Raw genomic sequence first — 26,036 nt, forward strand, 5'->3', positions numbered from 1 at the left:
GCTGACTTATTTTTTCAGTATATTTGAAAAAGCAAAAAAATAGCATTGTCTTTCTATGTAGTTGTACTTTACAACGAGTGATCATTAAAAAAACCTTAGTTTTTTAAATTTATTTATAGTTTATAATTTATTTATTTATATTTATTAGTTAGCACATAAACATAGTTTATGTGCATACGAATAAATAAAAAGGTAAATTTATTTTTTAATATTTTAATGCAATAATTATTCTTCGTTCAAAATCGAAAAGTTTATCTTTCAGATGGCTGCTAAATCCTACCAAAATCAAATAGGGCATAAGGGTCTTGCACAGATTAACAATACAGATACCTACCTACCCGATAATAGGTTTCCCTGAAAATTTTGAGACAGATAACCGTTTAGCAACAAAGATTTAACAATCAAAAAGGTTATTTATAAAAGAACCGACTTGGAAATCAATGCTTCTCGATCTGAATGGATAGCTCCCGTGGAATTTAAAAGTTAATGCCACATCTCTATTATTACAAAAATTTTTTCATACACTCTTTCGCTGAATGAATTATATCTTAAATATCGATATTTAAGACAATTCCATAACAACACAAGTTCGAACTTATTGGCTATAATCATTACACTTTACATTTTTTTTTGATCTGATTTATATTTTTAACGACAGGAACTTATACAGTGTACACATTAAATATTCGACAAGTTTCAGGCGTTGAAAAATTATAGAAATATTCGTTCATAGTATTTCGAACTTTTTATTTCAGGTCAAATCAAATCTATTTATTTTGAACTGAATTGACAAGATCATGTTATCTGTCGACATACAATTTCGTCTTCATAATAAGAGTGAGGTATGAGTACGATATCACAGCTAATGTATTGTTCAACTACACAAGTTTATTTGTTCAGGAGTTAATAGCAAATTTATGAAGTGAAATGCTGTTCCGCCGACATTTACCGATTTGCCTTCGAAAGCATTTTCTGGTAACTCTGAAATTTGACTCTGAAAAGTAATATTTAACGTTACGTACTAAACAAACAATTTGTGATAAGACATTGTTTTACAGGTCACAATTAGGGAAATTAAATTACAAAACTACTTACCTGAGCTTTTTTGTCGCCTTTTTTCATGTAACCAACGCCTAAAGACATAGAAGTATGTCCCCACATTACATTTACTTCCCCATTCTTATTATCAGCCTTTAATACTAGAACTCCTCCTATTTTAGGAGTGTTCGCTCCCTTCAAATACCTGTAAACAAACCATTCATACTTCTGTTTAGATATGATTCGTTTTCCTACTTTGAGTTAATAAATTTGTCGTTTAAACTATTATATAAATCGACTGTAGGACAGTTCTTTTCTCGGGCCATGTCGTCGGCTACAGTTTTGGCTAGTAAGGTTTGCACTAGATGTTCTCCACAGCCGGTGGTGCATACGGCTACGCTGGGTTGTAATTTTTTGTCTACACTATCTGCCCAAACTCCAGCACCGAACTGGGCGGCTTGACCCACTCTACCTGGTCGTTTTAGGAGTAAACCACCTAAAGCATTAAGGTTTTGAAAACAATTTCAATGCTTTCCTATTGCACTGCTCACAAAAAAGAAAGGTACTGTAAATATTTAGATTTATTGCCCTTGCGCCCGTTGTGTTAATACCTTAGCGACTCTAAACATCAGAATAAAATTTCATAGCAAAAATTGACTTGATTTGAGGTCTTCTACACGCACCTGTTCTCTGTCCATTGTGCTGCGAGCCATCCTGTATATACCAGTAGAAAATTTTGGTGTTGATCTTTTCAGTGAGCAGTTTAGTTTACAATAGAGCACTAAGAATTATATTTAAATTTCACCTGAACTACAACCGGCGGCAACATCTCCGTGGTTATCTATACACACAGCCCCTACAGTATCCATAGACTCACTGTAATCCATCTCAACTCCATCTTTATGATTTTGGACTACACCAATTTCGGCCGCATCTAACCTTGCCATGTATTTTGCTCTCTGCCTTAAAGCTTTTCTGCTCACTAATTTTGATTCATTGACGATTTGCATTCCAGCTTGTTTTGCATGTTTGTATGCCCCTTCACCCACCATCAGACTTGGGGCTACCAGACCTTAATAATGTAATTAACAATTACTTATGTCTAATAAGTGTAATGCCCAAGAGAAAATTATCTATAATTTTTGAGAAGACTGTATAGACACAAATTAAGTTGAAAAACAGCATGAGTGTGGGCCTTTCATACCTAGTGGCATAGGATCAAATTGTTTCTGGTAAATGTCAAATGCCAAACTAATGGGATTTTTAACTTTTCTTACAGCTCCGCATGCTCCAAATACCAAGTTTTCACCATTCATTATGGAGGCATCACCCTCAACTGTACCGTCAAGTGTTAAATTTGAGCCAAAGCCTGCATTGGTTAGAGGGTCGTCTTCTAGAACTAAAGATCAAACATTATAAGTGGAGGTAAAAAATTGTAAGAACTGAGCGGTAAATAAATGAAGAAAAAGATCAAATCATGAAATCATGTAACATTGCCTCAATTTGACTGACTTCATATATTTTATGGTTATCATAATCATCATGGTTGAGCTCGAAAAACAGATAATTCCAGCTTTAATATGATGGATGTATTATACAGATTTAGGGCAAGATAATGGAATGGTTACTAGATATTCGAATGTTCTGTTAAATATTTAAAAAGTTAATGCACAAATAATACCTCGGATAGCTTCCTCTACAGCCTCTATTGAACTTCCATTATTTTCTAGAATCCTCATACCACTTTTGCACGCTTTTTTACAAAGTTGTAAATACTCCTTTTTTTTTGATGAACTGTAATGTCCAGCACCTATGTTCATAAAAAATCATGAAAAAATAACGTATGTATGGGAAAGGCCTTTATATTCTCTTACCGCAATGGACTGCAATCATTATTTCAGGCGAATAATGGATAGTGAGGTGCGAAATGAAAATAAACTATTTAAATACAAAATTAACGAATTGAGAAGAATTTGATTGCTGCAACTGGTATTAAAATCAATGTAACTTCCTAACTGCAAATTAAAAAGAAAATAAAAGTGAAGTTTACTGCAAAAGACCTTGCGTGGCAGATTGCATGAAAGCTGTCCCAAACTTTTCATTTGATAAAGGTTCAACCAAAATCCTGTACAAAACATAGGGATTGTCGGAGGAAGACTGTTCTGACAGTAATTCCAGGTTTCATCATCAGAGGGACTACTTCCCCTACCAACGCAATATAAAAAGACGTTCTCCTGTTAAGGATGTTGGCGCAAGGATATTCTTCCGGCCTAAAAATTTCTTATATGACTCACGTCTTTTTCCTGAAATCTCCCCTGTGCTTTTAAACTACCAATGTCCGTCTGCTTCGTTCGGCATTTAACAGTTGATGGCTACTTGCCGCTTAACTAAGTTACTGCCCTAGTACTGAACATAAAGTTACCTTAATGTTCACGCACCATTCCCGCCCCCGAGAGTGGTCAGAGCTGCTCACACTCAACGAGTCTGAACTTCGATACCAAGGAAACGCCTGAAGGTTATTGAAGATCTAAGAAGAAGACATGATTATGTTTAAATTTTTTTGATGACATATGTGTGCGTTCGCTCACGTAGGGCCGTTTTTTTGCAACAGTCGAAGGACCGTTTTGAACGTTATTAAAGATGTATGTATTTCTCTACAATTTCTCATTACTATCTAACACTTTTTTCTAGGCTGTTCATAAAGCACTTGCTAAATCCTAGCCTCATTCTGAAACCTGATACGGGGCTATTTCAACTTTACCGCAAGTGTTCCGACCTTTCCATCGTTAAGACTCAACTGGAAGTTCCAACATTCTGTGATATCCATGTCGATCTTGCTTGTAAAGTTCGCATTAAGCCCCTGAATGTGCATAAGTACCACAATTCAAATGCTTTTCTCTTACAAACTGACCAAAAGTATGACAATGCTATTGAGCACTATGTTGATGGAAATAAGGTGATTGTTAAAGGCCATGAGAACCTTAATCCAAATACCCTTTGCAGCATGAAGGCTCCAGTGAAAGCAAGTGTGTTGTTATATCATATGTTAATTAGATTCATTCTTTATGGGCATTACAGATCTGCACATAAAGGCTCAAAACGATGTGTCTGTGGGTTACTTTCAAGGAGACAAGTTAAAAATTGAAACTGAGAAAAATGTGTTTGTTGATAGGTTTCAAGGAGATACTATTGATGTGTCAACCCAAAATGGGAATATAGTTTTACACAATTTTATTCAAGCTGCCAATATATCTGCCAAAACAACTAATGGGGTAAGAAGGAAGTTCCCTCTGATACCAGTTAATATTTACAAGCCAATTTCAGATTATTAAAGCTGGCAGGTTGCAAGGTTTGAACCTGAAACTTAAGTCTTTGGAAAAAGGCAATTTAACAGTGGATTCATCTTACTGCTCTGAAAGCATTTTCGTAGTTGAACATGGAAATATGGAGCTTCATAATATCCACAAAAACTGTAAAATATTCATGATGAAAGGCAATGTAATATTGAGTAAGTTGACATTTATGTAGCTGGCATATAATGATTATTGTCAAGTCAAAATCTGCTATTTGGTAACTTTGATATTTTTAACAAAAAGATTGCAATTTACATCTGATATTGGAGTTGTTATGATTTATTTGGCATGGCTAAACATAAAAATCACATAGCATTGACTTGACACCTATAAAATTGCATAATATTAATGTAAATTTATTTAGCTGGCTTTGATGGTCAACTCTCAATGGTGATCAATAATGGATGTGCTGATATTCACCTATCCCGTATTATGGGAAGTTCTGACATCACAATAAAAGACAGTGGCAGTTTAATATTAAAGTTGACTGATTCATGTTGTGATAGTAATATGTTTAAAATAGCCTCACCAAGAGTTACTCTAATGAACACAATTAAAGACTCAAGTATCATAAAAGAAGAAAACATGGTTGTGTTGAACTCAGAAAGCATCAGTGCAAATGTAGTTTTGGTAAATTGTTTAAATTCAAATGTTAAAGTGGAAACCACCTCTTGGCAAGAAATGATTGAAATGAAGCTTAAAAATAAATAAAGAGGAAGGTAAAAAAGGGAGGAATTTACAAGGTGATTTATTTATTTTCACTTGAATGCAGTATTGTGGTACAGGAAACATATTATAGCTAACAGATATAATTTATTTGTTAATTATATCTACTGATATTTCTCTCTATAAAATGAAATTTTTGACGCTTCGAATTAGGTCTGGAATGTTCCTACTATATGTGTTAAGCTTGTATAGTAATTATTTCATAGGAAAGTAATAAGATAAATTGCAATTAAAGTAAATCACCTTCCACCTGTTTATGTGAATATGAGATTGTCTTTATTTTAAAGGCACAGTGATTATATTATTTGGGTCTTATATAATTTTTTTTTTTTTTTTTTTAGTACGTGTGTAGTACTTTTCTTCACCATTGCACATGCTCAATAGCAATAATGTATTGTTACTTAATATATCAGGTGTTTTTGCCACGTGATTTGGAGGACCTGTTTTGCAGAAACTCAATATACCATAGTTCCATAAGTATCATTTTATTTTGTACTTAGTTATAATTTAAATGCCATTTTTTGTGGCTCAAGACTTTATGCAATCAAAAATAAAGGAAATAAATGCAGTAAAACTCGTTTTATATTTTTCCGATATGATATCGTTATATATGAGTAATTTTTATAACAGGAAAAAGATAAAGAAACAAGTCAGAAATAATGCTTTTCGTCAGCTTTAGCTTTAGGAACAATATTTTTCCTAAGTACTCATATAATGTTAATCTGGTTGATGTGGGTAAATACTTCGAATTTTAATTTATACATTACTCTATTCAAGACGAATACAATGATATCTAAAAACTTTCGACTTTGATTGAAGCTATTTCTTATGTCTTCCTTTTTTTCCTTTCCCCTTTCCCTTCTTCTGCCTGCGTTTTTTCTTCTCAGCCATTTCCCTCGCCTTCAATATCTGATCCATACTTTTCATTTCAGATTTCCGCTGTTTATTTTTCATTTTATCGTTATGCTTAGCCCAATGTGTATAGCGTTTCGGTGCGGTAACGCCTAGAAAGAAAATTTCACACATAACAGTTTATTAACTCACATATTTGCCGTACTTTGCTGAGAAATCTCTTCATCGTCTTCACCATTTTCTACATTCTGCGCAGCCTTAGTTTTGTCTTTCCACTCTGCGTATCTGTTACTTTTATAAGTAGCCGGAATCCATACGCCACTCTCGGTTTTAATTTTGCCTTTTTTCGGATTCTAAGTTATAAAAAAAATGAGAAAAAGCCTTGTGCACTGCTTAACATCGTACATCAATGGTCACCATTTTTTTCTTTACTCGATCCCATTTTTTCAACGATTGGTTGAGCTTAAACATCTGCTCCGAGTCCCCAGTTAGGTCCAGTTGCACTTTGCTAGCCTCATTTTGGAAATTGCCCACTGTGTATCTTTAGAAGAAAAATTACATTTGTACTTGAGACTTTATTTCAGCACAACATACCCTTCTTCCGTATGCTGATCGCTAGGAGCGTAAGGTATAAAGATGTCATCTCCAGTTTTGACTCTCTTAGATTTCTTGGTATACAGAATGTCCATTTTTCGCTTCTTAGGGACGATGACACTTTTGAATGTACTGTTTATATCAGCGTTTGTACTATCTAAAGTTGTATATGAATTCAAAACCGAGTATTTCAAGTTTCAAGATTAGAACTTCAAAAATAATAATTTAAATATACATATACTATATTATATGAATCTTAGTACTGAGAACTTAATGATATAAGCTTAATTACGTATGTTAGATCGTGAAAACCTATGACAGAATAAAATTTGTTTGCATTGTTTTACTTACTGGTTAAAGATGTTACTGGCTTATGAAACCCTTCTTGCTCAGATAATTTTTCTTGCTTTTGTTGTTTATATAATTCTATTTTATCTTTATGGGCTGCTCTTTTTTCTTTCATAGTTAGATACTCCTGTGATTTGTTTTTTCCACAAATTTCAAAAATAGTCTAAAACAATTATTCTATTTCAAATACCTGTAGAAGAGAAATGTAAATTTTCAATGTCTTAAGAATGCTTGACACAGGGTGTCCCAAGTATTACTCTCAACATGAGTCTTCGAAAACCTTTATAAATATGGAGTTAACTAAATGGAGATAATTATAAACAATTATTAAAATAAGAACCCAAGCTGCGATTCTTTTACTTACTCCTTGTGGTCGATAATTCTTCATTTGATCAATCAAATTCTCTCTTTCAAATTTTTCATTAACATCGGTAGTTTTAAACATCGAATGAAATGAACATGAGTTCAAATCTAGCTCTTTTATCCTTTTCGAACTATCAGCCGACGCCACTTGACGAGTCTTGATGTATTGTTTATACGCGTTTTCTATACTTGTTTTTGCCGATATCTAAGAACGAACATAAAATTGTGAAATTTTTTCCTTAGCATTAGCAACTAAAGCAATTCATTTACTTTTTTAGTAGCTAATCAACAGTAACATTAAAAAAGTCCATACCAAGTCTGCACGATTTTCATGTAATACCAATAAAGAACTAAGTTGATCTTCCACAAGGTCTTGTGGCATCCTCCCAATATTACCGTTTTTATTATTTATTGTAATCACCGACATGGGGCGACCAAGAAACAAGTGTAAATCCAATAAATACGCTTGTTCATCTGGAGATATTAACGAATAAGCTGTACCTGATCGACCTGCTCTTGCACACCTCCCTTAAATCAGAAAATAAAATCTTTCTGTTGGTATTTGGGAATTTTCGGAAATTTACCAACTCTGTGAACAAATAACTTGGCCTTTGCTGGGAAATTATAGTTGACGACATTGTCTAATTGAGGTATATCAATACCTCGAGCTGCAACATCTGTGACTACCAAAACTTTAACTTTTCCAGTTGAAAATTTCGCGGTGTTGATTTTACGGGCGGAAGGGTCTAAATCTGAGTATATATAGGTGTTTGAAATGCCCATATTTTGGAGGACCTAAATTTGTTTATGGTTGTTAATAATTAATATATATTTCAGGGGCAGATTTAACAATACCAAATGGATATATTCGACGTGGTATTTAGTTGCAGCGAAAACCACAGTTTGCTGTTTTGAATCAATTATTGTTCTTAGTAAGACTAAAAGAGCAGCTAGTTTTTCTTCAGGTCTTACAATTAAAAATTCTAGTTTCAATTCATCGGGGAGTTTAGTTTCCACATCCAGTCTGAAAAATAATAATAGAAATAAAAGCATTTTTATTCATTTCTGTATTCTAAGAGATCCTAGGTACTATTTTTTGGTGGGAAATTATTAATCATACTTTAATGAGTTTTTTATAGTTCTTATAGTATCACTTTTGTATTTGATACACAGCTACTCACCTCAATAACACTGGATCACTTAAACCAGCTTTAGCAAAGTCTACCAGAACTTTTGGTAGTGTTGCAGAAAACAATAATGTCTGTCTCGAGTCAGGCAAACGCCCTACTATTTCAGTTAATTGCTCACTGAGTCCCATTTCAAACAGGCGATCAGCTTCATCAAATATCACATACTCTATGCTGCTTAATTTCAAATCCATTTCAATGCAAACATGAAGAAACCTCCCTTAAATAACCTCAATTTCACACAAGCACCTTACATCCTGTTTAAAAGAAGTAAATACCTGGTGTAGCTACAATAATATCAGGATTGCCATGTATGGCTGAAAACTGATCTTCCATTGAGTCACCACCTAGAATTACTGCAGCCTTGAGACTCATGAATCTGCCAATTTCTTTAATAAATTTTAGGGTCTAAAAGATAACTAAATTAAATATGATATGGGTTTTAAGGTTGAAGAAAATCAAACCTGTAGAGCCAACTCTCTTGTTGGGGACAATATTAATGCACGAGCACCAGCTTTTGCACTTCTCATTTTTAGTTTTTCAAACATTGGAATAAGGAAAGCTGCAGTTTTGCCACTGCCAGTTCGAGCCATGCCAACCACATCTCTGCCTTCAAGAAGCAGTGGTATGGTCTGTGTAAAACTACTCATTATAAGAAAACAATATAGTTGTATTGGCAAAGATTAAAGTACCTTTCTTTGAATTGGTGTTGGCTGCTTATAGCCCCTTTTAGCGATTCCCTTCAGTACGTTAAAACTCAAATTCATAGACTGAAAGCCCCCCGACTTTTTTCGGGATTTCTTCTTTACGTCCTCTGTTTCGTTGAAGATTTCTATGGTTTTGTTGGGATCTGCAAATCCTGGTACGTCCACCATTTTTAGAGGACTTTCCTATCTCTTTTAAAGGACACTTTGTGATTAATAATTTTTTGTTATAAACTAGTTAATTCGAAAATAAAAATACACAAAATTTCTACCCGCTATTCCTCGTTGCCAGTCTTAAAAACAGATAGTTAGGTTAATTCGGCTGTCATAAATCAAATTGATTTATCAAAACTTGTTAAATTTGTTTTTCTTTATCTCATAGGAAAGACAAAGAAAAATATTACAATAGCTACTCTTAAAAATGAAACTATTTAAATAAAATCATTGTGGCAGTGCCACGTTTATCCTAACGAAGTAGATATGGGGAAATGGTGAAAAAAGGATTTAAAACAAAAAAGGTTAATTTAAGTGTGTATAAATATAATAACTCGAGAATTTAATTATATGATACGTTTCTAGATAAAACTTTAAAATTTGGGATTCAAGAACTCATAAATATCAGAGAACAGTAATTCTGCAGATATTATTTTAGTTTGCATGTTTGCATGTTTAGAAAGGCAGCACTGTATTCTTTCTGACCTACAAATATTGGGTTTGAAGGTTATGAAATGATTAACTATTGTTAAATATTTAATTAATTCTTTATATATCTATTTTTATTGTATTTTGATCAATTTTCAACAAAATGTGATATGAGTAAACATATTAAGTTATATGTAAATAAATAATTTCCGTACAATATCTACTGGTATCCTTTTAAGGCTCAGAATTCAATTTTTCATTTACTGAAATTCAAGGAAGTTCACAAGTACAGTTAAGTAGTAAAGTAGTGGAAAGTAGAAAGTGACCGCAATATTCTCATTAATACATTTTCAGTTAGTCTTATGTATTGTTTTATTCAAAGTAAAGTGGATAATTTGATAGCTCATACAATAAATGTAAGACAAACCTTCCAGAATGTTTCCCAATCGAGTTCGATCAATAATAAAGTACACTTTAATTGGGGGAGCCCTTGGAAGTACAGCTCTTAGTTTACAACGTAATCAGTTTGAATGGAACTCAATAGGAATAGTTCGATTGAGCAGAGCAGCTGTGACAGTGTTTAAAATAGGGTCTATCTATAAATATGATTTGTATAGCAAAAAACTTGATAAAAAGTCTGTAGAGTACAAAGAACTGAAGGTAGGTTTTACTAGTCTGTATTCTTTGTTATGGGTCACCTTAATTTCATACATTTTTTAGCATGCCTTTCTTACCTAAATTTACACAATATTTAAAATGTGATATTCTACCAAATACTTCATAAAATTTCTGTTTTTAAGTCAATTTGTCACAAAAGATCAGCTGAAAAACTTTTAGACCTGTGCTGTGCCAATAGGGGTGTGTACATCAAAGTGGGGCAGCATATAGCTGCCCTTGATTATTTGTTACCCCAGGAATATGTACAGACTATGAAAGTTTTACACAGCCAGGCTCCTTCAACTAATGTGAAAGACATATATAAAGTCATTAAAGAAGATTTAAAGAAGGATGTGAGTTTTACTTTTAAATGTAACATTAAGGTCTCCTGACTGAGAAAATAGATTTCAGAAATATTTGAGTCCATTGATCCTGAACCTTTAGGCATTGCTTCATTAGCTCAAGTTCATAAAGCTACGCTCAAAGATGGAACGGTTTTAGCTATAAAGGTGCAGCATCCCTATGTGCAGGGTAGGTATTATATGATTTTCTCCCTATAACATGTCTTACAGGAATATTTTGAAGGCAACTCTAAGGTGGACATGAAAACTATGGAGTATTTGGTAAAAATAATGAGTTGGATCTTCCCAGATTTTAAATTTCAGTGGCTAGTAGATGAGTCCAAGAAAAATATTCCTCAAGAGTTGGATTTTGTCCAGGAGGGCAAAAATGCTGAGAAAATTTCCAAACTTTTTGAAAATGTTGAGTGGCTTAAAGTACCAAAAATTAGGTGAATTATTCTTCCAATGTGCAAAAATATGTATTTACTTAAACATTTCCAAGATGGGAACTTACAACTTCAAGAGTCCTGTCCATGGAATTTGTGGAAGGAGGACAAGTGAACAATTTAAATTACATAACACAACACCAAATAGATCCTTATGAAATATCCACAAAACTAGGCCAATTATACTCAAAAATGATCTTTATCCATGGGTTTGTTCATAGTGATCCTCATCCTGGCAATATCCTAGTTAGGAAAAGTGAGAAGGGACACTGTGATATTATTTTATTGGATCACGGATTGTATGCGGTAATGGGAAATTTTGGTTTTAACTTTTGTATGCTCAGAAAAATTGATGTTTAGATACTAAAAGACGAATTTCGAATTAATTATGCAAACTTATGGATGAGCATTCTGGATAGAGATAGAAAGGGGATGAGACAATATAGCAAAAACTTAGGGATTGAAGGAGATATTTATGGATTATTTGCTTGCATGGTGACTGGGAGAACATGGGAAACCATTATGAAGGGCATGGACAGGTATTATTATGGAGTTTAGGAATCTTTATATGCTCAGGCAACTAAATAACGTTTTAGGCAAACTTTCACTAAAGGAGAAAAAGACTTTGTTCAACAACAATTCACAGGTCTACTTCCGCAAATTTCCTCAGTTTTGGAGAATGTTAATAGACAAATGTTGCTAATTTTGAAAACTAATGATCTGATGAGAGGTAATCATATATTGGAATGTATATAAACCATTGTTTAGTGGCAACTTTCCTCAGGTATTGAACACACGTTAAAGACGAACGCAAGAATGGGGGCTTTCAAAGTTATGTCCGAATGTTGTGTACAGTCAATTTATAATCAGAGGTATGGAAAGTGTGACAGCAGTTTGGAAAAGGTGAAAGTAATATTAGCAGAATATTGGTGTTTGTTTAAAATAGGAGTTTATTATACGTTTTTAAATTTGAGACATTTCACAGGGATTTGATTCTGGGGATTATAAGATCATAGTCGTAATGTGTAAAGTATATTATTATTTTTATTATGTTAATTATTATTAAGAATATTTATATGGTACTATTTGTTTAGGTTCATTTTAGTCGTTATAGGTTTGGATTAAATTTTATAAACTAATTTTTAAAATTATTATTGTTTTTTTTTTAGTGTCACAGAGTATAGAATGCTATTAGATAAACAAACTTGATCTATAGACTGATAAGCTGCTACTTGATATAATATATATTAGGTCGTGTAGTATGAAATGAGTAGAATTGAATTGAAATTTTAGTCATTTTTTTTTCATATGAAATGTTTTTATTGTCAATCGAAATATGCACCACCATTATGAATACACTTCTGCAATTTAACGGGAAGTTCATTGATTCCCCTGCTGTAAAAGCCTGCAGGCCGGGAGTCGATAAACTCTTGGAAGGCAGCTTTGACAGCCTCGTCGGAGTTGAATGTTTTCCCTACCAAGAAGTTATCCAAATTTTGAAAGAAGTGGTAATCAGTGGGTGCTAAGTCGGGTGAATGCGATGGATGGCGAAGAGTTTCCAATTCCAACTCCTGTAGCTTGGCCAAGGTAACTTGTGCGGTGTGTGGCCGCGCGTTGTCGTGCAACAATAGCGGTGCGCTTCGATTGACTAATCTTGGCTGCTTAACCGTCAGTTGCCTCATCATTTCGTCCAGTTGTCGGCAGTAGACATCAGCCGTAATCGATTCACCAGGTTTCATGAAGTTGTGATGGATGACACTTGCGTTGGATCACCAAACGGACACCATAAGCTTCTTTTGATGAAGATTTTTTTTCACGTAATGTTTTGGTGGTTCATCTTGATCCAATCACTGCGATGAACGTCTGGTATTGTCATATAGGATCCATTTCTCATCACAAGTAACAATCCGATTCGAAAATGGATCGTTATTATACCGGCACAACAAAGAACAAGCTTCGAGACGTCGTTCTTTCTGTATGTCGCTCAACTCATGCGGTACCCACTTGTCCAGCTTTTTCACCTTACCAATTTCAGCCAAATGAGTCAGTATTGTTTTTTTGGTTACACTGAATATTAACGATAATTCGCTTGCACTTTGACGTGGATTCGCTTCCACCACGCTTCCACACTTTCAGATAATCGTTATCCACTTGAGTTTCAGGTCGTCCACGTGGTTCATTTGTTAGGTCAAAATTGCCAGAACGAAATTTCATGAACCAACGAGATACTGTTTGCTGTGAAGTGACTTCAGTACCAAACACATCATTAATATTGCGAGCCGTCTGAGCTGTTGTGGTTCCACAGTGGAACTCATATTTCATTAACACACGAATTTCACTATTTTGCATGGCTGCACAAAAATTTTTATAAAAATAAAAGTTTTCAATAATTTTTAACATTTTAAACTCTGATCGAAAGAGGAAGAATGTGCCTTTTCCACATAAAAAAGTCAAGTCCAAATATAGATTTAGAGTGAAGTTATTCGCAGTTGAATGTGGCATTTCGAGAATCTACTCATTTCGTACTACACGACCTAATATAAATCCGATAACGTTCTAGTAATAGAAATTAAATATAAAAAAAAACACTAAAATCGACTGAAACTTTGTGGAGTACTAAAAATTAAATAAAATTTCTAAATTCATGTGTCAATGAAGGTAAATTGAAATCAATAATCTTTTCCAATCAATCAGCTGGATCCAAAGAATTGTAAAAAGATCTGATTAAATAAATATATTAATTTAGACAATAATGTCAGCAAATATTCACAATGTAAGCACATTACCGTCGTACCAACGGTGTTGCTTTTCACGAAACACGAGTCTCATTTTGATTATGTTTTTTTATCTAATCAAAATGCTGTTTGTCGTGAAATTATTGCATAATGAAATAAAATTTCGGGCAAAATACGATACTTAATTTACTTTTTTACTAATAAAAAGAACAATAGGTCTACGAGCGTGATGGCTTAAAAGAGACTTGTGTAAGAGAGACTTGTGTAAAAAGCAATTATATTATTCCCCTACTAGATATACTTAAAAGTCATTATGAGCAGGTAAAAACAATGGACCATTAAAAAATTAAATATTTTTATAAACAAATTTATATGTATAGCGACCAGATGCCATAAAATGCGATAATAGTCAAGAAAATTACCTCTTAACTATATTCCAAGAAATCACAAACTCACTAAATTACATTAGAATAATGGTTTGTGGTAGACAGATCAATAGTAGTAACTCCATTTAATATGGCTTGCCTTAGGTAAGTTTTTCTGCAATTTATTATTAGTTAATACCAAATTTATGACAATATGTGATGCTTATCGCTGCTGGCGAACAAACATGATCGCTAAAAATCTGTGTACCCAATTAAACACAAACGCCGCACTTGTGTGGCAGTCACTTCACACACAAAACGATTCGGTGGCAATAACAGAAAGTGATTAAATATGCCAAAGAAAGTTCTAGTGAATTTAGGTGTGCGACACTCCCTAGTGCCAGCAACCAGCAAAAACTTCCTGCAACAAGACAAAGAAACGGTCAAAGCTTTGAAGATTCGCTGGTATATTTTGGTTGTGTACTTGTTTTATGCTGGCATTAGCTGCTTCCAATGGGTGGAATACTCGATACTGACCAATATAGTGATGAGATATTACGACGTCAAACTCAGCCTAGTGGACTGGACTGGAGTGATGTTCATGATTGTCTGGCCCTTGTTTGTTTTCCCTTCTTCCTTTATGATTGATAAGTGGGTTAGTTTGCAAATAAAAAATTCATTCATCCGTTTATACAGAAAGACTTATGAAGACATAAAATTTTTCACCTCCTTTTGCCATTTGGGTGTGTGGGTAAAACCCTACAGTAACACAGGGGTTTCTTAGTAAAATGCAGAGATTTTATTAATAACTGTGCTATATCTTTCATCTTAGAGCTTTTTAGTTATCTCCATTTGTCTCTGTCATTACATTTTCTACTAATTTTTCTTCTATTTATGCATTTTAGGGTCTACGGTTTGCTGCTCTTACAGGATGCTTCTTGACGACTGTAGGCACTGCTATAAAAGTGTTCTCCATCAATCGCAATGCGTTTCAAATAGTTTTAATCGGACAAGCCATCGTCTCCTTATCCCAAGTCTTCATATTAAGTTTACCGCCTAAGTTGGCCTCAACTTGGTTTAAGTCGAACGAGGTAAGATTACGTTTTCTGGGACTGAAATATGGATTTAAGCGCGCTTCTTGCGCTGATGGGAACACAAACAACGAGAAATAAACTGAGAAAAATTGTAAAAAAGGTAAAGTCGTTTACTTTTTAACGCCAATTCCCAGTGCCTAATCAGGTCACAGTTAAATAAAATTCTCTTGGTTTTCTAAGAGTTTTTATAACTCTTGATTACTGTTCATAGAGAAGGTAACATATCGTCATGGTGGTATTTCGGGGAGATAGTACTCTGCAAAATAATAAAAAAATGCTAATAGGCTCATTGTTAAAAACGTGCCATTCTCGATATACAGGGAATGTTTAAAAAATTAGGCTTCACATTACTAAATAATCAATAATAAACGATTTTCATGTTTACTTACTTACATGCGAAACTTCGAATCCAAGTCTTACTGAAGGGTTTCCAGATATATGACGACGACTCTTTAAATTGTGTTGCAGTTATCCACAGTATGTTCAATAGGAATCTTTGGAATGCAGTTGGGCAGTGCTCTTGGTTTCCTAATCCCTCCCATCATTGTAAAAGACGAACCAGATCTAGATGAAGTTGGGAATGGCTTAAAGGTGCTTTGTTGGGCATTAACATTTGCCGTTATACCTGCCTTCTTAGCAATTTTAATTTGTCAGTTGTAATTAGATATTAGGCTCCTATGCCTTCATATGCAACAACATAAATTCTAGACTTTCCACATGAGCCCAAGTACCCTCCAAGTTTCGCTCTAGCCGATGCAAGAGCAAATGTCGAAAAAGTAACTTTGAGCACCTATCTGCTGGAGCTTAAGGAGCTCATGACTAACATGGGGTTTTTGATACATATGTTGGTTTACAGCATTAGCTACGGAACTTTTTCCGCTTTTGGGACGCTGCTCAACCAGGTTATCCTTTCATTCTTCCCGGTAAGCTTTACAGCAAGCAAAATTGAAAAGTGGCAAATTAATGTGTTATAGGGCGCTGTCGAAGATGCTGGACGCATGGGATTGATCATGATCATGATTGGAATGTGCGGGGGATTTTTAACTGGAATTGTGCTCGACAGGACTCACAAATATAAGTGGGGTTTTGCCACTTTGGAGGAATAACGTTTTAATGATAATTTACTTGCAGAGAAAGCAATATCGTAATATACTTTGGGATAAGCTGCTCGCTGACCGCGTTACTGCTAAGCTTACACTTTAAAGAAATTACCTCATCATACATAACTATAGCAATTTTTGGGTCTGCTTGGTTAATATTGACCGTATTATAAATTTCATGGGACATTTTTAGATTTTTCGTCAATGCCTACATTCCAGCTGGCATAGAATTCGCTTTGGAGCTCACCTATCCCGTCAATGAAAGCACTACTACTGGGCTGTTGACCGCTGCTTCACAAGTTTTGGGTATGTGCATATTGTCAAGGAAACGGTTTTCTGTACATAACTCTTTATTTAGGCGTATTATTTACCCTGGGTTTAAGTCATATAAATCAAACAATGGGTACTTTGTGGTCATTGATCATTCAAATATCCCTGCTTTTTGTGGGCACTATTCTGTCTATGTTGGTTCCAAGCAACTTGAAGCGGCAGCAAGCTTACAGCAGAGCATCAGGAACATGGATAGGATTTATCGAGCTGCCTCAGAGCTAACTTTGACCCATAAAGCTACATAAGAGTTTTTTCATTAGATATCTTAAGTGTGTTACGTTATGTATGTGACTGTTTTGAAGTTGTTATGCTTCAAAAAGTGTTATATAAAAATTCAAGAGCTCATGTTTAAACAGTTGATCAGTTCATAAGTTTAGATTGCTGGGCAACTTTTTATACAACTTCAACGTAATGTAACTCGTGGAATAATTGAAGTTTTGCAAGCTCATATTTCGCCGGCTTATCGATAAGCCTTTGATAACAAAGAACCTTAACGCATTAAAATCACATTGGTAAATAAAATAAAATATGTTTTTTCATTATGTTCGCTCTCAACATATACCTAAAAATAAATTAAGCAAATACACTTACAAATTTGTTTGCCTTCACAAATTATCAATGCTCCCAGTCCTTTATTGTTAAGCAGCTAGCTTTGCTTAACAATATCACCTGTACCTATCGCGACTCATCTAGGCAGTTAGCTATAGCTCCTGGTGTATAGATTTTCAGAAAGAGTGCTGTACTAAGGCCAAATTATACTTTAACCACGTGCAGTAGTTAATTATTAAATTACTCCACCACTTAGGAAGTTTATTGTGTCTGAGGTTCTTCACACACTTACCTCATACTTAGTTTCGCATCGAAAGTGCTGGATTAAAGGCAGCGTTACAACAGTCCCAAGTGCATTAAAATCAGCTAAAGGAGCTTCGCATGGAGTCTTGTACTGACATCGGTTTGAATAAATATTTATTTCAATTTCATCTAGGAACTCTACCTGATTACGGGATATTTGGAGACACTTGACTGAGTTTTTTTCTAAGTAAGTAAAGGGAGTACAAAGAATCCCTGGTTAAGAGTCTTGGGAATTAATTTTGATTTTTTAAAATTTTATATGGATTCTGAATTCAATTCCGAACTCGGCTAGGATATGCATACAGTAAGCAAAATTTGTTTCCAAGCGCCGTTGACCTGGACTTTCTTTGATACATCTTGATATTCTGATGATCGCAAGCACTTTTTAGAGAAATATCTAAGATCATGGAAGAAGGCTTTAAATTACAAGAAGAACCACAAGCTCAACCTAGAGCATTCGCTAGAAGATGGTTAATTCTGGTTATATTCATCCTATATTCCGCAGCAAATTCATTTCAATGGATGGAATATTCCATTATTTCCAACATAGTTATGCGATATTACAAGGTCAGTTCCGTAGCTGTGGACTGGACCTCAATAATCTATATGCTGATTTATCCCATTATTGTTGTACCTGTGTCGTACTTCATAGAAAAAAAGGTAGAAATACCTTAGAGCATCTGAGATTCAAATTTCATATGTCTCATTCATAGGGCCTAAGATTTGCAGCACTGTGCGGGGGAATAGGAACAGCCCTAGCAGCCCTAATCAAAACATTTTCTATACAAGAGGATTTGTTTTACATGGTACTGTTGGGACAAGGAATAGGGTCTACTGCCCAAGTTTTTGTGCTCTGTTTGCCCTCAAAAATTGCTGCAGTTTGGTTCAAGCCGTCCGAGGTATGATTGGGGACCTCTGTATTTAGTAAAACACAAATTCTTTCTTTTCAGATCTCAACTGCATGTGCTTTAGCAGTTTTTGGAACCCAGCTCGGCTTTGCCTTTGGTTTCGTTGTGCCTTCAATAGTAGTGAAGAACCATGAAGACTTGTCCCTGGTTGGATCAGATTTACAACTGCTCTGCTGGCTTCTTACTGGCTATATGGTCCCTGTGGTGATTGTTCTACTATTTTGTAAGTTTATGTGAAATATTGTAATATTATATGTAGAAATGTAGCTTTCCCTGAGAGGCCTCGCATTGCTCCTTCTATCGCTCAGCAAAGATACCGAAGTGAGGTACCAGAAACCTTTAAGGTTTATGTTAAATGCTTCGTTAGTCTCTTCAAGAATAACGGTTTTACACTGCATACTATTGCTTATGGAATCAACATAGGAGTATTCGCTGCAATTGGGACGTTGTTAAATCAAATTATTCTTGAGTATTTTCCGGTGGGTAACAGATTGTAATATGCGAAAGGTGATCTAGATCAATGTTTATCACAGCACTGCGAAGAAGATGCTGGAAGGATTGGTTTGCTCATGGTTCTCGGTGGTATGCTGGGCTCCTTAGTCTTTGGGCTATACCTGGATAAAACCCATAGATATAAGTGGGTTGATGGGAATTAAATTTCATTATTAACTGCTAATATTCCTCCCATTTCAGGGAAACTACAGTACTGATTTACTATGCCGCTGTAGCAGCTACAGTCGCATCCATGTTTTCTCTTCTCACTTACTGGAAAGCTTTGGTGTATGCAGTGTTTGGTGTCGTTGGGTAGGTTATCAAGAAGTGATTGTAACTAAAACTGAAGTTCTCTTTCTTCCACAGAGTATTTACAAATGCCTATATGCCTGTGGGGTTCGAATTGGCCGTGGAAATCACTTATCCAGCTGATGAAAGCACCACCACCGGAATACTAAATGCCATGACACAAGCTGTAGGGGTTTTAGTCACTTTGTTCTTGGGTTTGTCCCACATTTGATTATACATTTGAGAAATTAAACATTATTTTATAGGGAAGTTCAATGCCAAATATGGGGCATTTTGGGCATTAGGCAGTCAGGCTGCATTGCTTCTTGTAGGGGCCGTTATCACTGGTTTTGTTCCCAATCAGAAGAGAAGGCAAGATGCTTTAAAGACAATTAAGGATCATTTGACCGAATTGCAAGAATTGAATGGAGGGGCTACATAGAATTATTTAATATTTTCGTAATAATGTAAGATCGAATAGAAAAGGGAAATAAGGTAAAAAGGGTTTTTGTCTTACCTGTGCGACTTACTAATCCACATACTTTCAGGTGTATCTCTTTTTTAAACAGAACATCCCCTTTAATCGACGCTAAAATACTTTGCAGTGGAATGTTTGGAATGCGGATATAACTGATTTTTGTGAACATCTATTTTTTTTATTAAAGGAACGCGCACATTTAAATATTAAAGGGAGTTTTAAACCATTTTCGAATTAATATTTCAGAGAACTAAAAAAGATAAACATGTAAAGCCTTATATCGTTGGAATCAGCTTAAAGAGAGCCTTCCATTAAAAATACATTTATGCTTGAAGCTACACTGGTGGAGAAAAGTGGCTAAAAAATGTTAAAATTTTCAATATGTCCCATAGATACTCTGAATCACGTCTGTTTAATATTGAGAAGAAATTTCAGGTGAATTTTTGCATAGGCCTTAGAAGGCTCATATTGGCTTATTTTTATAGGTATTATTTTGGTTTAAAAGGATTTGGTACAAAATGTATTGCCTTACTATGCCTAATACTGAAACTTTAATGTGCCCCTTGGGAAATACTTTTCTGGAACGAATAGTTTCCAGTACTAGTATGTGTCTTGGTGCGGAGGGAGTGGTGGGGGGGCGGGGGATTCAAGTTTGGATGATGGCTCAGAGAAGCGGCCTTTCCTGGTCGGCGGTCATTCCTGAAGGCAGTGGGGCGGTGATTAAAAATTTCGCCCAGGGCGCCAGTATGCTGCAGTTATTTTTAATTGGTTTCGCAATTCGAATATGTGATATATTTGCATAATAAATTCTAATAGGATTTTTTCCCCGAGCACAGTATGCCTTTAGGCATTCTATTTGATGAACCCATATCACAGCGACCTCTAGGGAATGAGTGCCAGATTCTTGGGTTACTAATGCGGGAAAATAGCACATTTTTTCTCGCCCTTGGAAGGGAAAGCATAACTTTCCGCATTCAAATGCGCGCAGCACAGTGCGCTTTTCCGCACGCGGATAGCAAAATATTTTCCCTTATTCCTTTCTAGTTCAGGTAAATGAAAAAGTATAGCAATACACGAGCTTCGCACTAAGGTTACCAATGGAAAAATCTAGGTTTAATTTGATAAGTTTAGACAAGAACGTTTACACATTTATTTAAACCGTTTGGATTTTACAGCCTTCGACAGTACATTAAACTGTATATTTATATAGGGCGTCAATTCACGAGAGCTATGCTAGCAATCGCATTTCACTGAAGCGCAACTTTGATTGCAATCATACATTCTAAAGACTAAATCTTTGAACACTCCGAAAATATTATGAAACTAATATTTTAATGTTGTGTAAGTTTGTTTGTTAATGAGTTCATATTGCTTATACCGGGTGGCCCATGAACTAGCCAATAATCTCTGAGTTAAAGAACTTATGAATTAGGGCCCGTGGAATAATCATATTTCTAATGTTGAGATTACTTTTCACCTATTTCCTCTGCGTAAAAATTGGAAATTCTTATTGGGCACAAGTTCTACACATTAACAGTTCCACTGTGTATGGTAGGAATTTAGTGCTATCATTCTTCGCTATCTTAGTCCAATAATCAACACTTTTCAGTATTCATAGTATTTATTAGATCACACAACACAGCTAATCTGTCATGGCCGCGCTCAAAAGTTATAAGAAACGATGGTACATCCTTTCGGTGTTTGTGTACTACACCTTCATAAACACCATTCAAATGACTGCCTATTCCAGCATTACGGAAATAGTGGCTAGGTACTATAATGTTAGCCATTTCAGTGTCAACTGGACATCTTTAATTTATATGGTTTTGTATCCGGTACTTGTGGTACCTGCCTCATACATAATCGAAAAAAAAGTATCTCGTTTAGTACTAACCATCATAATAAATACGCATTTTTAAATTGTTTTAGGGTTTACGTGTCGCCTGTCTTTGCGGTTGTTTGGGAACCGCTATTGGTACCGGCATTAAGGTTTTTTCAATTGAAAGATATCGCTTTTGGGTAGTGATGCTGGGTCAGGCCTTCACGGCATCCGCAATAGTTCTTATCATGTGTTTACCGCCAAAAATTGCTTCTGTATGGTTCAGGCCCAGTGAGGTGTATATTTTCACTCAAAAATGCTTTCTATATTTAAAAAAGTATTACTTTTGAGGCTTCAATGGCATGCTCTTTGGGCAGCCTTGGAGCTAATTTAGGAAATGCTTTCGGGTATCTCCTAGCTGTGTCTGTAGTTCCTGATAGCAAGGACCCAGCAGATATCCAAGGAGGAGTAAAGTTTCTTTCCTGGATTTTGACCACTTTGATGATCCCGGTATCCCTGGCAGTGATATTTTGTACGTAGAGAGCAACCTAAAGTTCTGATTATTAAACGGGTGAGTAGATTTTCCAGCGAAACCTCCCGAAGCCGAACAGACTCCAGATGGTAATACCGGCACTAATAGCAGTTTTTCATGGAAAAGCATAAAGTGGTCCAAAGCTTTTCTATTACATACGTCAGCCTATGCTATAAATATTGGAGTATTCTCAACACTCATAATACTTTTGAGTGAATTTGTGAATGTTCATTTCGAGGTAAGTTGAAGATGTGGCGTCCATGCAGGTCAGTAAGCTTTTATGATGTAGAGTGCAGCAGAAGACGCCGGCCGCATGGGCTTCTGTTTACTCGTCTTTGGTGTTGTTGGCTGTGTTGGTTTTGGCTTTTATTTGGACAAGACTCATAGATATAAGTAAGTATCTTTGAAACAGTTTTATTAGATTCAGTCTTTCGATTGCATTACGTTCATTTCCAGTAATAATAGTCTCAGGATTTATACATGTTTATACATTCATTGCCAGTATAGCTTATGTAGCTATAGCTAAGCGAGCTTTCGCAACATCCTCATTGTTTTCATTCAAAAACTTCATATTCATCTGATTCTGAAAAATTTCGTGATTTTCTAGGGAGTCCTGCATTTTTTTGTTTGCATCCACGGCTGTTTGCATTATCGCCCTCACAGTGGCCTTACAAGAAAGCTCTCTTATTGCCAGTTACATATTTTGTAGCATTCTCGGGTCAGTAATCAACATTTCCTTCCGTAAAGCTCTTTTAAATATGACCTAAAATAATCCAGGATTGTGATCAACCCCTACATACCAGTTGGTTTCGAATTTGGCATCGAGTTGACCTACCCTAGCGATGAGGGCACCGTTGCTGGGTTTCTTTTTGCAACCTCTCAAATTGCTAGTTCAGTATTTGGAATTTGTGTAGCTCAAATCAACAGTTACGCGGGATCTGTGGCGTCTTTGGGCACTTTGGTAGCGTTGATGGTTGTCGGTACCGTAATTCAGGCTTTGGTGCCTAATAAGTTGAAGAGGCAAAAGAGTCGTCTTGTGGGGTGCCAGAATGAGGGAAAATGCTGAATGTCAATAATTAGTGTTATTAATAATTAATTATTGATATTTAGTAATACACGAGATTTTTTTAAATTTACAGCCGTTTATGTATTATGTATACAGGGTGATTGGGATCTAAAGGGACAAACTTTAATATTGGATGGAGGGTTCTGCTGTGATACCATATTAACTATTAAAATGTTCCCTTAGGGTATTAACAACGAAGATACAGGGTATTTTATAGGTATGATCCAAATCTTCTTTTGTTTATATCTTTTTTATGGCTTGAGATATTTTCTCAAAATTTGGTAATTTTATGGTACTGTCTATGCCTAAGAACCTCTAATAACAAGAATTGAAAAATTCCAAGTCCGGACTATTATAAGCGGTTTTGTTATATTTCCTTAAAAATAAAACACCCTGTGTATTTTTCCAAAAAAATGCATATGTAGTTATTTAGATCATGATATAGTAGAAATATCTTCACATCTAGTTTTTGTGCCGCACCTCTCCCTTTGTTTGTCAAATTAATTAAATGTCTGATAATTTAAAATTTTTATCATAATTATAAGAATTTTAATTACAAGCATTTCCAAATAAAGTAGAAATTACTATTTAGTTAATCTATACTAATGAAATTAGATTAAAAGAGTACTAAAAGAAATAAAACAACTCGTTTTTTCAGATTTCAAATGAGTAGGTCTTGACACCCTGTCAACCACTAACTGCTTACAATAATTGACTGTTGTTAAAATACTTTTGCACAGGTACATTTAGTTGATTCTATTTTATTTCAATTTAATCAGTACTTTCTATTATTTTCTTCTTTTCTCTCTTCTTTTACTAAGTGTATTATTAGAAATTGCAAAATACCTTACAGTTTTGCGAATTCTAAAAAATAGAAATTGATAGATAAGAAAGAAAGACCTAAAAACCTAAAATAGGGGAACGGTTTATCTTGTCAAGTAGTAATATTAATTATATTTACCGAAAGTGATTTTTATTTTCTAATCTCTAAAATATCATCATCATCTTATTATTCTCTACATTGGACGAAAAATAATAGGTACAATTTAGGTACTTGTTTGAACCACTGTTCCTGCTCCAGTACTCTATTTTCTAAATAGTGTGAATTGATCGATTCTTTCAATTTCATTAGATGGATACTTGTTGGATTTTAGTAAAACTTCTTGATTAAAGCAATCTAAAGTTTGATTAAGTTCCTTAAAGGAAACTGGTTTTTACTCTCAGATTTCCACTAGAGAAAACTAAATATATTTAATCAGGATATACCAATTGCATTATTTCATTGAAGTTAATATTATGTTGTGCTATTAGTCGATGACGATGCCAAGATAATAATCAATCATGAACTTGCCATGAAGTATTAACCAAAGCTACTTTTTTTATACAGGGTGTTTTATAAGAGTATGTCAAAAATTCTGGGGTTGAATCTGTGGGTGATTTTAATAAAAAAAGGTTATATGAACATGGGTCCGCCTTCGTTTTTTCTCTGATGTACAGGGTGGTGAAAAAGTACTTTTTTACTTTTTTCCTAATAAGTTCGTATCGCCATTAAATATGTTAAGGACTTTAGGTTATTGTTTTCTTGCCGTAGTTTGCTTAGTTAATTTATTTGTACTTTCATCCCTTAAGTTACGCCCATGTGTATCGATACGTATTTGAAGGATTCCATCTGGGCGCCAGACCATCGTACCCATCAGGCCATATCGAAGGGCTCTTTATGGCTGGGAAATACGCTGCTCGTCAAAGGGAGCTTTCTAAATTGGACCATTGCCGCGATCCGCAGTTCGGCGGATTTGCAATACTTCAATGAAAGCGGCTTGTATAGGTATTTGCCAGATGGCGGCGATTTGTGACCTTAGGCGCAACCATTGCCCGTAAGGGCTTCTGGTATTGGTGCGCCCCTGGTTGGAATTCCTCGGGTTTAGTACTTAAGGGATGATCGCAGTAATTTTGCTCTCTTTGACCAGTGCTCGCTCTAGACATGTGATCGTAAACGTAGTTCGTAAACTTCCCAACTAAGCAAACTCCCACTTCATACTTAGACCAATACGTTACCATTATTTATATAAGTGAAAATTAATACAGTCCATTTTCGTAAACCAAATTGTTGTTTTCGTGGTTTTCGTTTATCGAAGGAGCCTCAACAAAATATTTTGATGAAAATTGGAGATTGGGGATTTCCCATAAAAACACTTAACGTTGTAAACAATATTCAAGAGATCTTTTTTCCACAGAAATATGGGATATTGATAAAATTATGTTTATTTAAAAAACAGTGGCCTATCACATTTTTCATTTAAAATGTTCAGGATCACATCAATGGGGACGCCACTGGTGAAATTAAAAACATTGTTCTCCCCTTAAAAGATGCGTCTCTCCCCTTGTTTTACGCTCTCCAATTTTCATTGCAATATTTAATAACGGCACCTACTTTTTAGGAAAACCCTGTATTTTAAACAGGAAGCGAAAACGGCCACATGTTCATATGATTTTTTCCTTAAAATCATACATTGATTCAACCCCTGAATCTTTGACACTATAATATTATGAAACACCCTGTATATATTTTCTAATTAACTCCATTCTGTGAGGTTACATGAACTATATGCTATTCAGTCTTTCGATTAATGTTTGCAAAATAGTAAGGGAATGATTAATCGAGATTACGAGTATTGGTATCTAATCTCTTCCCAAAACTCCGTTTTTAGCTAAAATCGCTTCATAGA

The 26,036-nt window shown here is 35.0% G+C and overlaps 7 protein-coding genes across 9 annotated transcripts; 5 read left to right on the forward strand and 2 right to left on the reverse strand.

The window, feature by feature from the left end:
• Positions 1 to 648: 648 nt before the first annotated feature.
• Positions 649 to 3,099, reverse strand: Tasp1 (Taspase 1). Its single transcript, XM_066400851.1, has 7 exons — positions 2,913 to 3,099; positions 2,720 to 2,848; positions 2,243 to 2,437; positions 1,844 to 2,110; positions 1,294 to 1,534; positions 1,096 to 1,243; positions 649 to 994 (listed from the first exon to the last, which is right to left on the reverse strand). Exons 1-7 carry the CDS (start codon positions 2,929 to 2,931, stop codon positions 875 to 877), a joined length of 1,119 nt encoding a protein of 372 aa, XP_066256948.1. The 5' UTR covers positions 2,932 to 3,099; the 3' UTR covers positions 649 to 874.
• A 471-nt stretch (positions 3,100 to 3,570) lies between these two features.
• LOC136415803 (protein FAM185A) lies at positions 3,571 to 5,659 on the forward strand. Its single transcript, XM_066400628.1, has 5 exons — positions 3,571 to 3,680; positions 3,730 to 4,064; positions 4,117 to 4,310; positions 4,363 to 4,546; positions 4,756 to 5,659. Coding segments are annotated over exons 1-5 (1,062 nt in total). The 5' UTR covers positions 3,571 to 3,678; the 3' UTR covers positions 5,103 to 5,659.
• LOC136415802 (ATP-dependent RNA helicase DDX54) lies at positions 5,651 to 9,469 on the reverse strand. Its single transcript, XM_066400627.1, has 13 exons — positions 9,154 to 9,469; positions 8,926 to 9,093; positions 8,740 to 8,869; positions 8,456 to 8,681; positions 8,130 to 8,298; positions 7,859 to 8,069; positions 7,588 to 7,802; positions 7,276 to 7,479; positions 6,915 to 7,074; positions 6,564 to 6,720; positions 6,375 to 6,510; positions 6,175 to 6,322; positions 5,651 to 6,121 (listed from the first exon to the last, which is right to left on the reverse strand). The coding sequence occupies exons 1-13, from the start codon at positions 9,334 to 9,336 to the stop codon at positions 5,937 to 5,939; spliced, it is 2,292 nt and encodes a 763-aa protein (XP_066256724.1). The 5' UTR covers positions 9,337 to 9,469; the 3' UTR covers positions 5,651 to 5,936.
• Positions 9,470 to 10,003: 534 nt separating this feature from the next.
• Adck1 (aarF domain containing kinase 1) lies at positions 10,004 to 12,398 on the forward strand. The gene is made up of 9 exons (XM_066400565.1): positions 10,004 to 10,188; positions 10,242 to 10,467; positions 10,608 to 10,817; positions 10,869 to 10,995; positions 11,050 to 11,254; positions 11,308 to 11,557; positions 11,612 to 11,790; positions 11,848 to 11,981; positions 12,036 to 12,398. Exons 2-9 carry the CDS (start codon positions 10,243 to 10,245, stop codon positions 12,242 to 12,244), a joined length of 1,539 nt encoding a protein of 512 aa, XP_066256662.1. The 5' UTR covers positions 10,004 to 10,188; position 10,242; the 3' UTR covers positions 12,245 to 12,398.
• A 2,174-nt stretch (positions 12,399 to 14,572) lies between these two features.
• LOC136415775 (uncharacterized MFS-type transporter C09D4.1-like) lies at positions 14,573 to 17,228 on the forward strand. The gene is made up of 8 exons (XM_066400566.1): positions 14,573 to 15,006; positions 15,257 to 15,442; positions 15,914 to 16,094; positions 16,154 to 16,368; positions 16,420 to 16,523; positions 16,577 to 16,687; positions 16,739 to 16,851; positions 16,904 to 17,228. The coding sequence occupies exons 1-8, from the start codon at positions 14,704 to 14,706 to the stop codon at positions 17,095 to 17,097; spliced, it is 1,407 nt and encodes a 468-aa protein (XP_066256663.1). The 5' UTR covers positions 14,573 to 14,703; the 3' UTR covers positions 17,098 to 17,228.
• A 246-nt stretch (positions 17,229 to 17,474) lies between these two features.
• Positions 17,475 to 19,885, forward strand: LOC136415776 (heme transporter FLVCR1-like). 2 transcript variants are annotated; one of them, XR_010752649.1, is made up of 9 exons: positions 17,475 to 17,914; positions 18,117 to 18,387; positions 18,441 to 18,626; positions 18,678 to 18,858; positions 18,903 to 19,114; positions 19,169 to 19,276; positions 19,329 to 19,439; positions 19,494 to 19,630; positions 19,682 to 19,799. XR_010752649.1 is itself a non-coding variant. In XM_066400567.1 (9 exons), exons 2-9 carry the CDS (start codon positions 18,133 to 18,135, stop codon positions 19,855 to 19,857), a joined length of 1,362 nt encoding a protein of 453 aa, XP_066256664.1. In that variant the 5' UTR covers positions 17,475 to 17,914; positions 18,117 to 18,132; the 3' UTR covers positions 19,858 to 19,885. The 2 variants fall into 2 exon arrangements, 1 of the variants encoding a protein (XP_066256664.1); XM_066400567.1 differs by having other exon boundaries at positions 19,169 to 19,272; positions 19,682 to 19,885.
• A 1,642-nt stretch (positions 19,886 to 21,527) lies between these two features.
• Positions 21,528 to 23,700, forward strand: LOC136415810 (uncharacterized MFS-type transporter C09D4.1-like). 2 transcript variants are annotated; one of them, XM_066400637.1, is made up of 8 exons: positions 21,528 to 21,577; positions 21,644 to 21,767; positions 21,823 to 22,008; positions 22,064 to 22,244; positions 22,292 to 22,482; positions 22,534 to 22,637; positions 22,852 to 22,962; positions 23,022 to 23,700. In XM_066400637.1, the coding sequence occupies exons 1-8, from the start codon at positions 21,546 to 21,548 to the stop codon at positions 23,308 to 23,310; spliced, it is 1,218 nt and encodes a 405-aa protein (XP_066256734.1). In that variant the 5' UTR covers positions 21,528 to 21,545; the 3' UTR covers positions 23,311 to 23,700. The 2 variants fall into 2 exon arrangements, with proteins under 2 accessions (XP_066256734.1, XP_066256733.1); XM_066400636.1 differs by having other exon boundaries at positions 21,530 to 21,767.
• Positions 23,701 to 26,036: the final 2,336 nt, after the last annotated feature.

The sequence above is a fragment of the Euwallacea similis genome, chromosome 21, assembly GCF_039881205.1.
Source record: "Euwallacea similis isolate ESF13 chromosome 21, ESF131.1, whole genome shotgun sequence".
NCBI lineage: Eukaryota > Metazoa > Arthropoda > Insecta > Coleoptera > Curculionidae > Euwallacea > Euwallacea similis.

What these genes read in the sequence shown, in the direction of transcription:
- LOC136415810 (XM_066400636.1), top strand. Translation starts at nt 21,546, where the DNA reads ATGGCCGCGCTCAAAAGTTATAAGAAACGATGGTACATCCTTTCGGTG. An exon ending in CATACATAATCGAAAAAAAA is followed by an intron (nt 21,768 to 21,822) that starts GTATCTCGTTTA and finishes AAATTGTTTTAG; the next exon opens with GGTTTACGTGTCGCCTGTCT. An exon ending in ATATTTTGTAGCATTCTCGG is followed by an intron (nt 22,963 to 23,021) that starts GTCAGTAATCAA and finishes AAAATAATCCAG; the next exon opens with GATTGTGATCAACCCCTACA.
- LOC136415802 (XM_066400627.1), bottom strand. Translation starts at nt 9,336, where the DNA reads ATGGTGGACGTACCAGGATTTGCAGATCCCAACAAAACCATAGAAATC. An exon ending in CAAGAGAGTTGGCTCTACAG is followed by an intron (nt 8,870 to 8,925) that starts GTTTGATTTTCT and finishes GTTATCTTTTAG; the next exon opens with ACCCTAAAATTTATTAAAGA. An exon ending in TATTATTGTAGCTACACCAG is followed by an intron (nt 8,682 to 8,739) that starts GTATTTACTTCT and finishes AGGTTATTTAAG; the next exon opens with GGAGGTTTCTTCATGTTTGC.
- Adck1 (XM_066400565.1), top strand. Translation starts at nt 10,243, where the DNA reads ATGTTTCCCAATCGAGTTCGATCAATAATAAAGTACACTTTAATTGGG. An exon ending in TGGATCACGGATTGTATGCG is followed by an intron (nt 11,558 to 11,611) that starts GTAATGGGAAAT and finishes ATTGATGTTTAG; the next exon opens with ATACTAAAAGACGAATTTCG. An exon ending in AACTAATGATCTGATGAGAG is followed by an intron (nt 11,982 to 12,035) that starts GTAATCATATAT and finishes AACTTTCCTCAG; the next exon opens with GTATTGAACACACGTTAAAG.
- LOC136415775 (XM_066400566.1), top strand. Translation starts at nt 14,704, where the DNA reads ATGCCAAAGAAAGTTCTAGTGAATTTAGGTGTGCGACACTCCCTAGTG. An exon ending in TTATCCTTTCATTCTTCCCG is followed by an intron (nt 16,369 to 16,419) that starts GTAAGCTTTACA and finishes AATGTGTTATAG; the next exon opens with GGCGCTGTCGAAGATGCTGG. An exon ending in ATAACTATAGCAATTTTTGG is followed by an intron (nt 16,688 to 16,738) that starts GTCTGCTTGGTT and finishes GGACATTTTTAG; the next exon opens with ATTTTTCGTCAATGCCTACA.
- LOC136415776 (XM_066400567.1), top strand. Translation starts at nt 18,133, where the DNA reads ATGGAAGAAGGCTTTAAATTACAAGAAGAACCACAAGCTCAACCTAGA. An exon ending in TTTGGTTCAAGCCGTCCGAG is followed by an intron (nt 18,627 to 18,677) that starts GTATGATTGGGG and finishes CTTTCTTTTCAG; the next exon opens with ATCTCAACTGCATGTGCTTT. An exon ending in GGTGATTGTTCTACTATTTT is followed by an intron (nt 18,859 to 18,902) that starts GTAAGTTTATGT and finishes GTAGAAATGTAG; the next exon opens with CTTTCCCTGAGAGGCCTCGC.
- Tasp1 (XM_066400851.1), bottom strand. An exon ending in TGTAGAGGAAGCTATCCGAG is followed by an intron (nt 2,438 to 2,719) that starts GTATTATTTGTG and finishes TTTGATCTTTAG; the next exon opens with TTCTAGAAGACGACCCTCTA. An exon ending in ATTTGATCCTATGCCACTAG is followed by an intron (nt 2,111 to 2,242) that starts GTATGAAAGGCC and finishes TACATTATTAAG; the next exon opens with GTCTGGTAGCCCCAAGTCTG.
- LOC136415803 (XM_066400628.1), top strand. An exon ending in GAAGGCTCCAGTGAAAGCAA is followed by an intron (nt 4,065 to 4,116) that starts GTGTGTTGTTAT and finishes TGGGCATTACAG; the next exon opens with ATCTGCACATAAAGGCTCAA. An exon ending in CTGCCAAAACAACTAATGGG is followed by an intron (nt 4,311 to 4,362) that starts GTAAGAAGGAAG and finishes AGCCAATTTCAG; the next exon opens with ATTATTAAAGCTGGCAGGTT.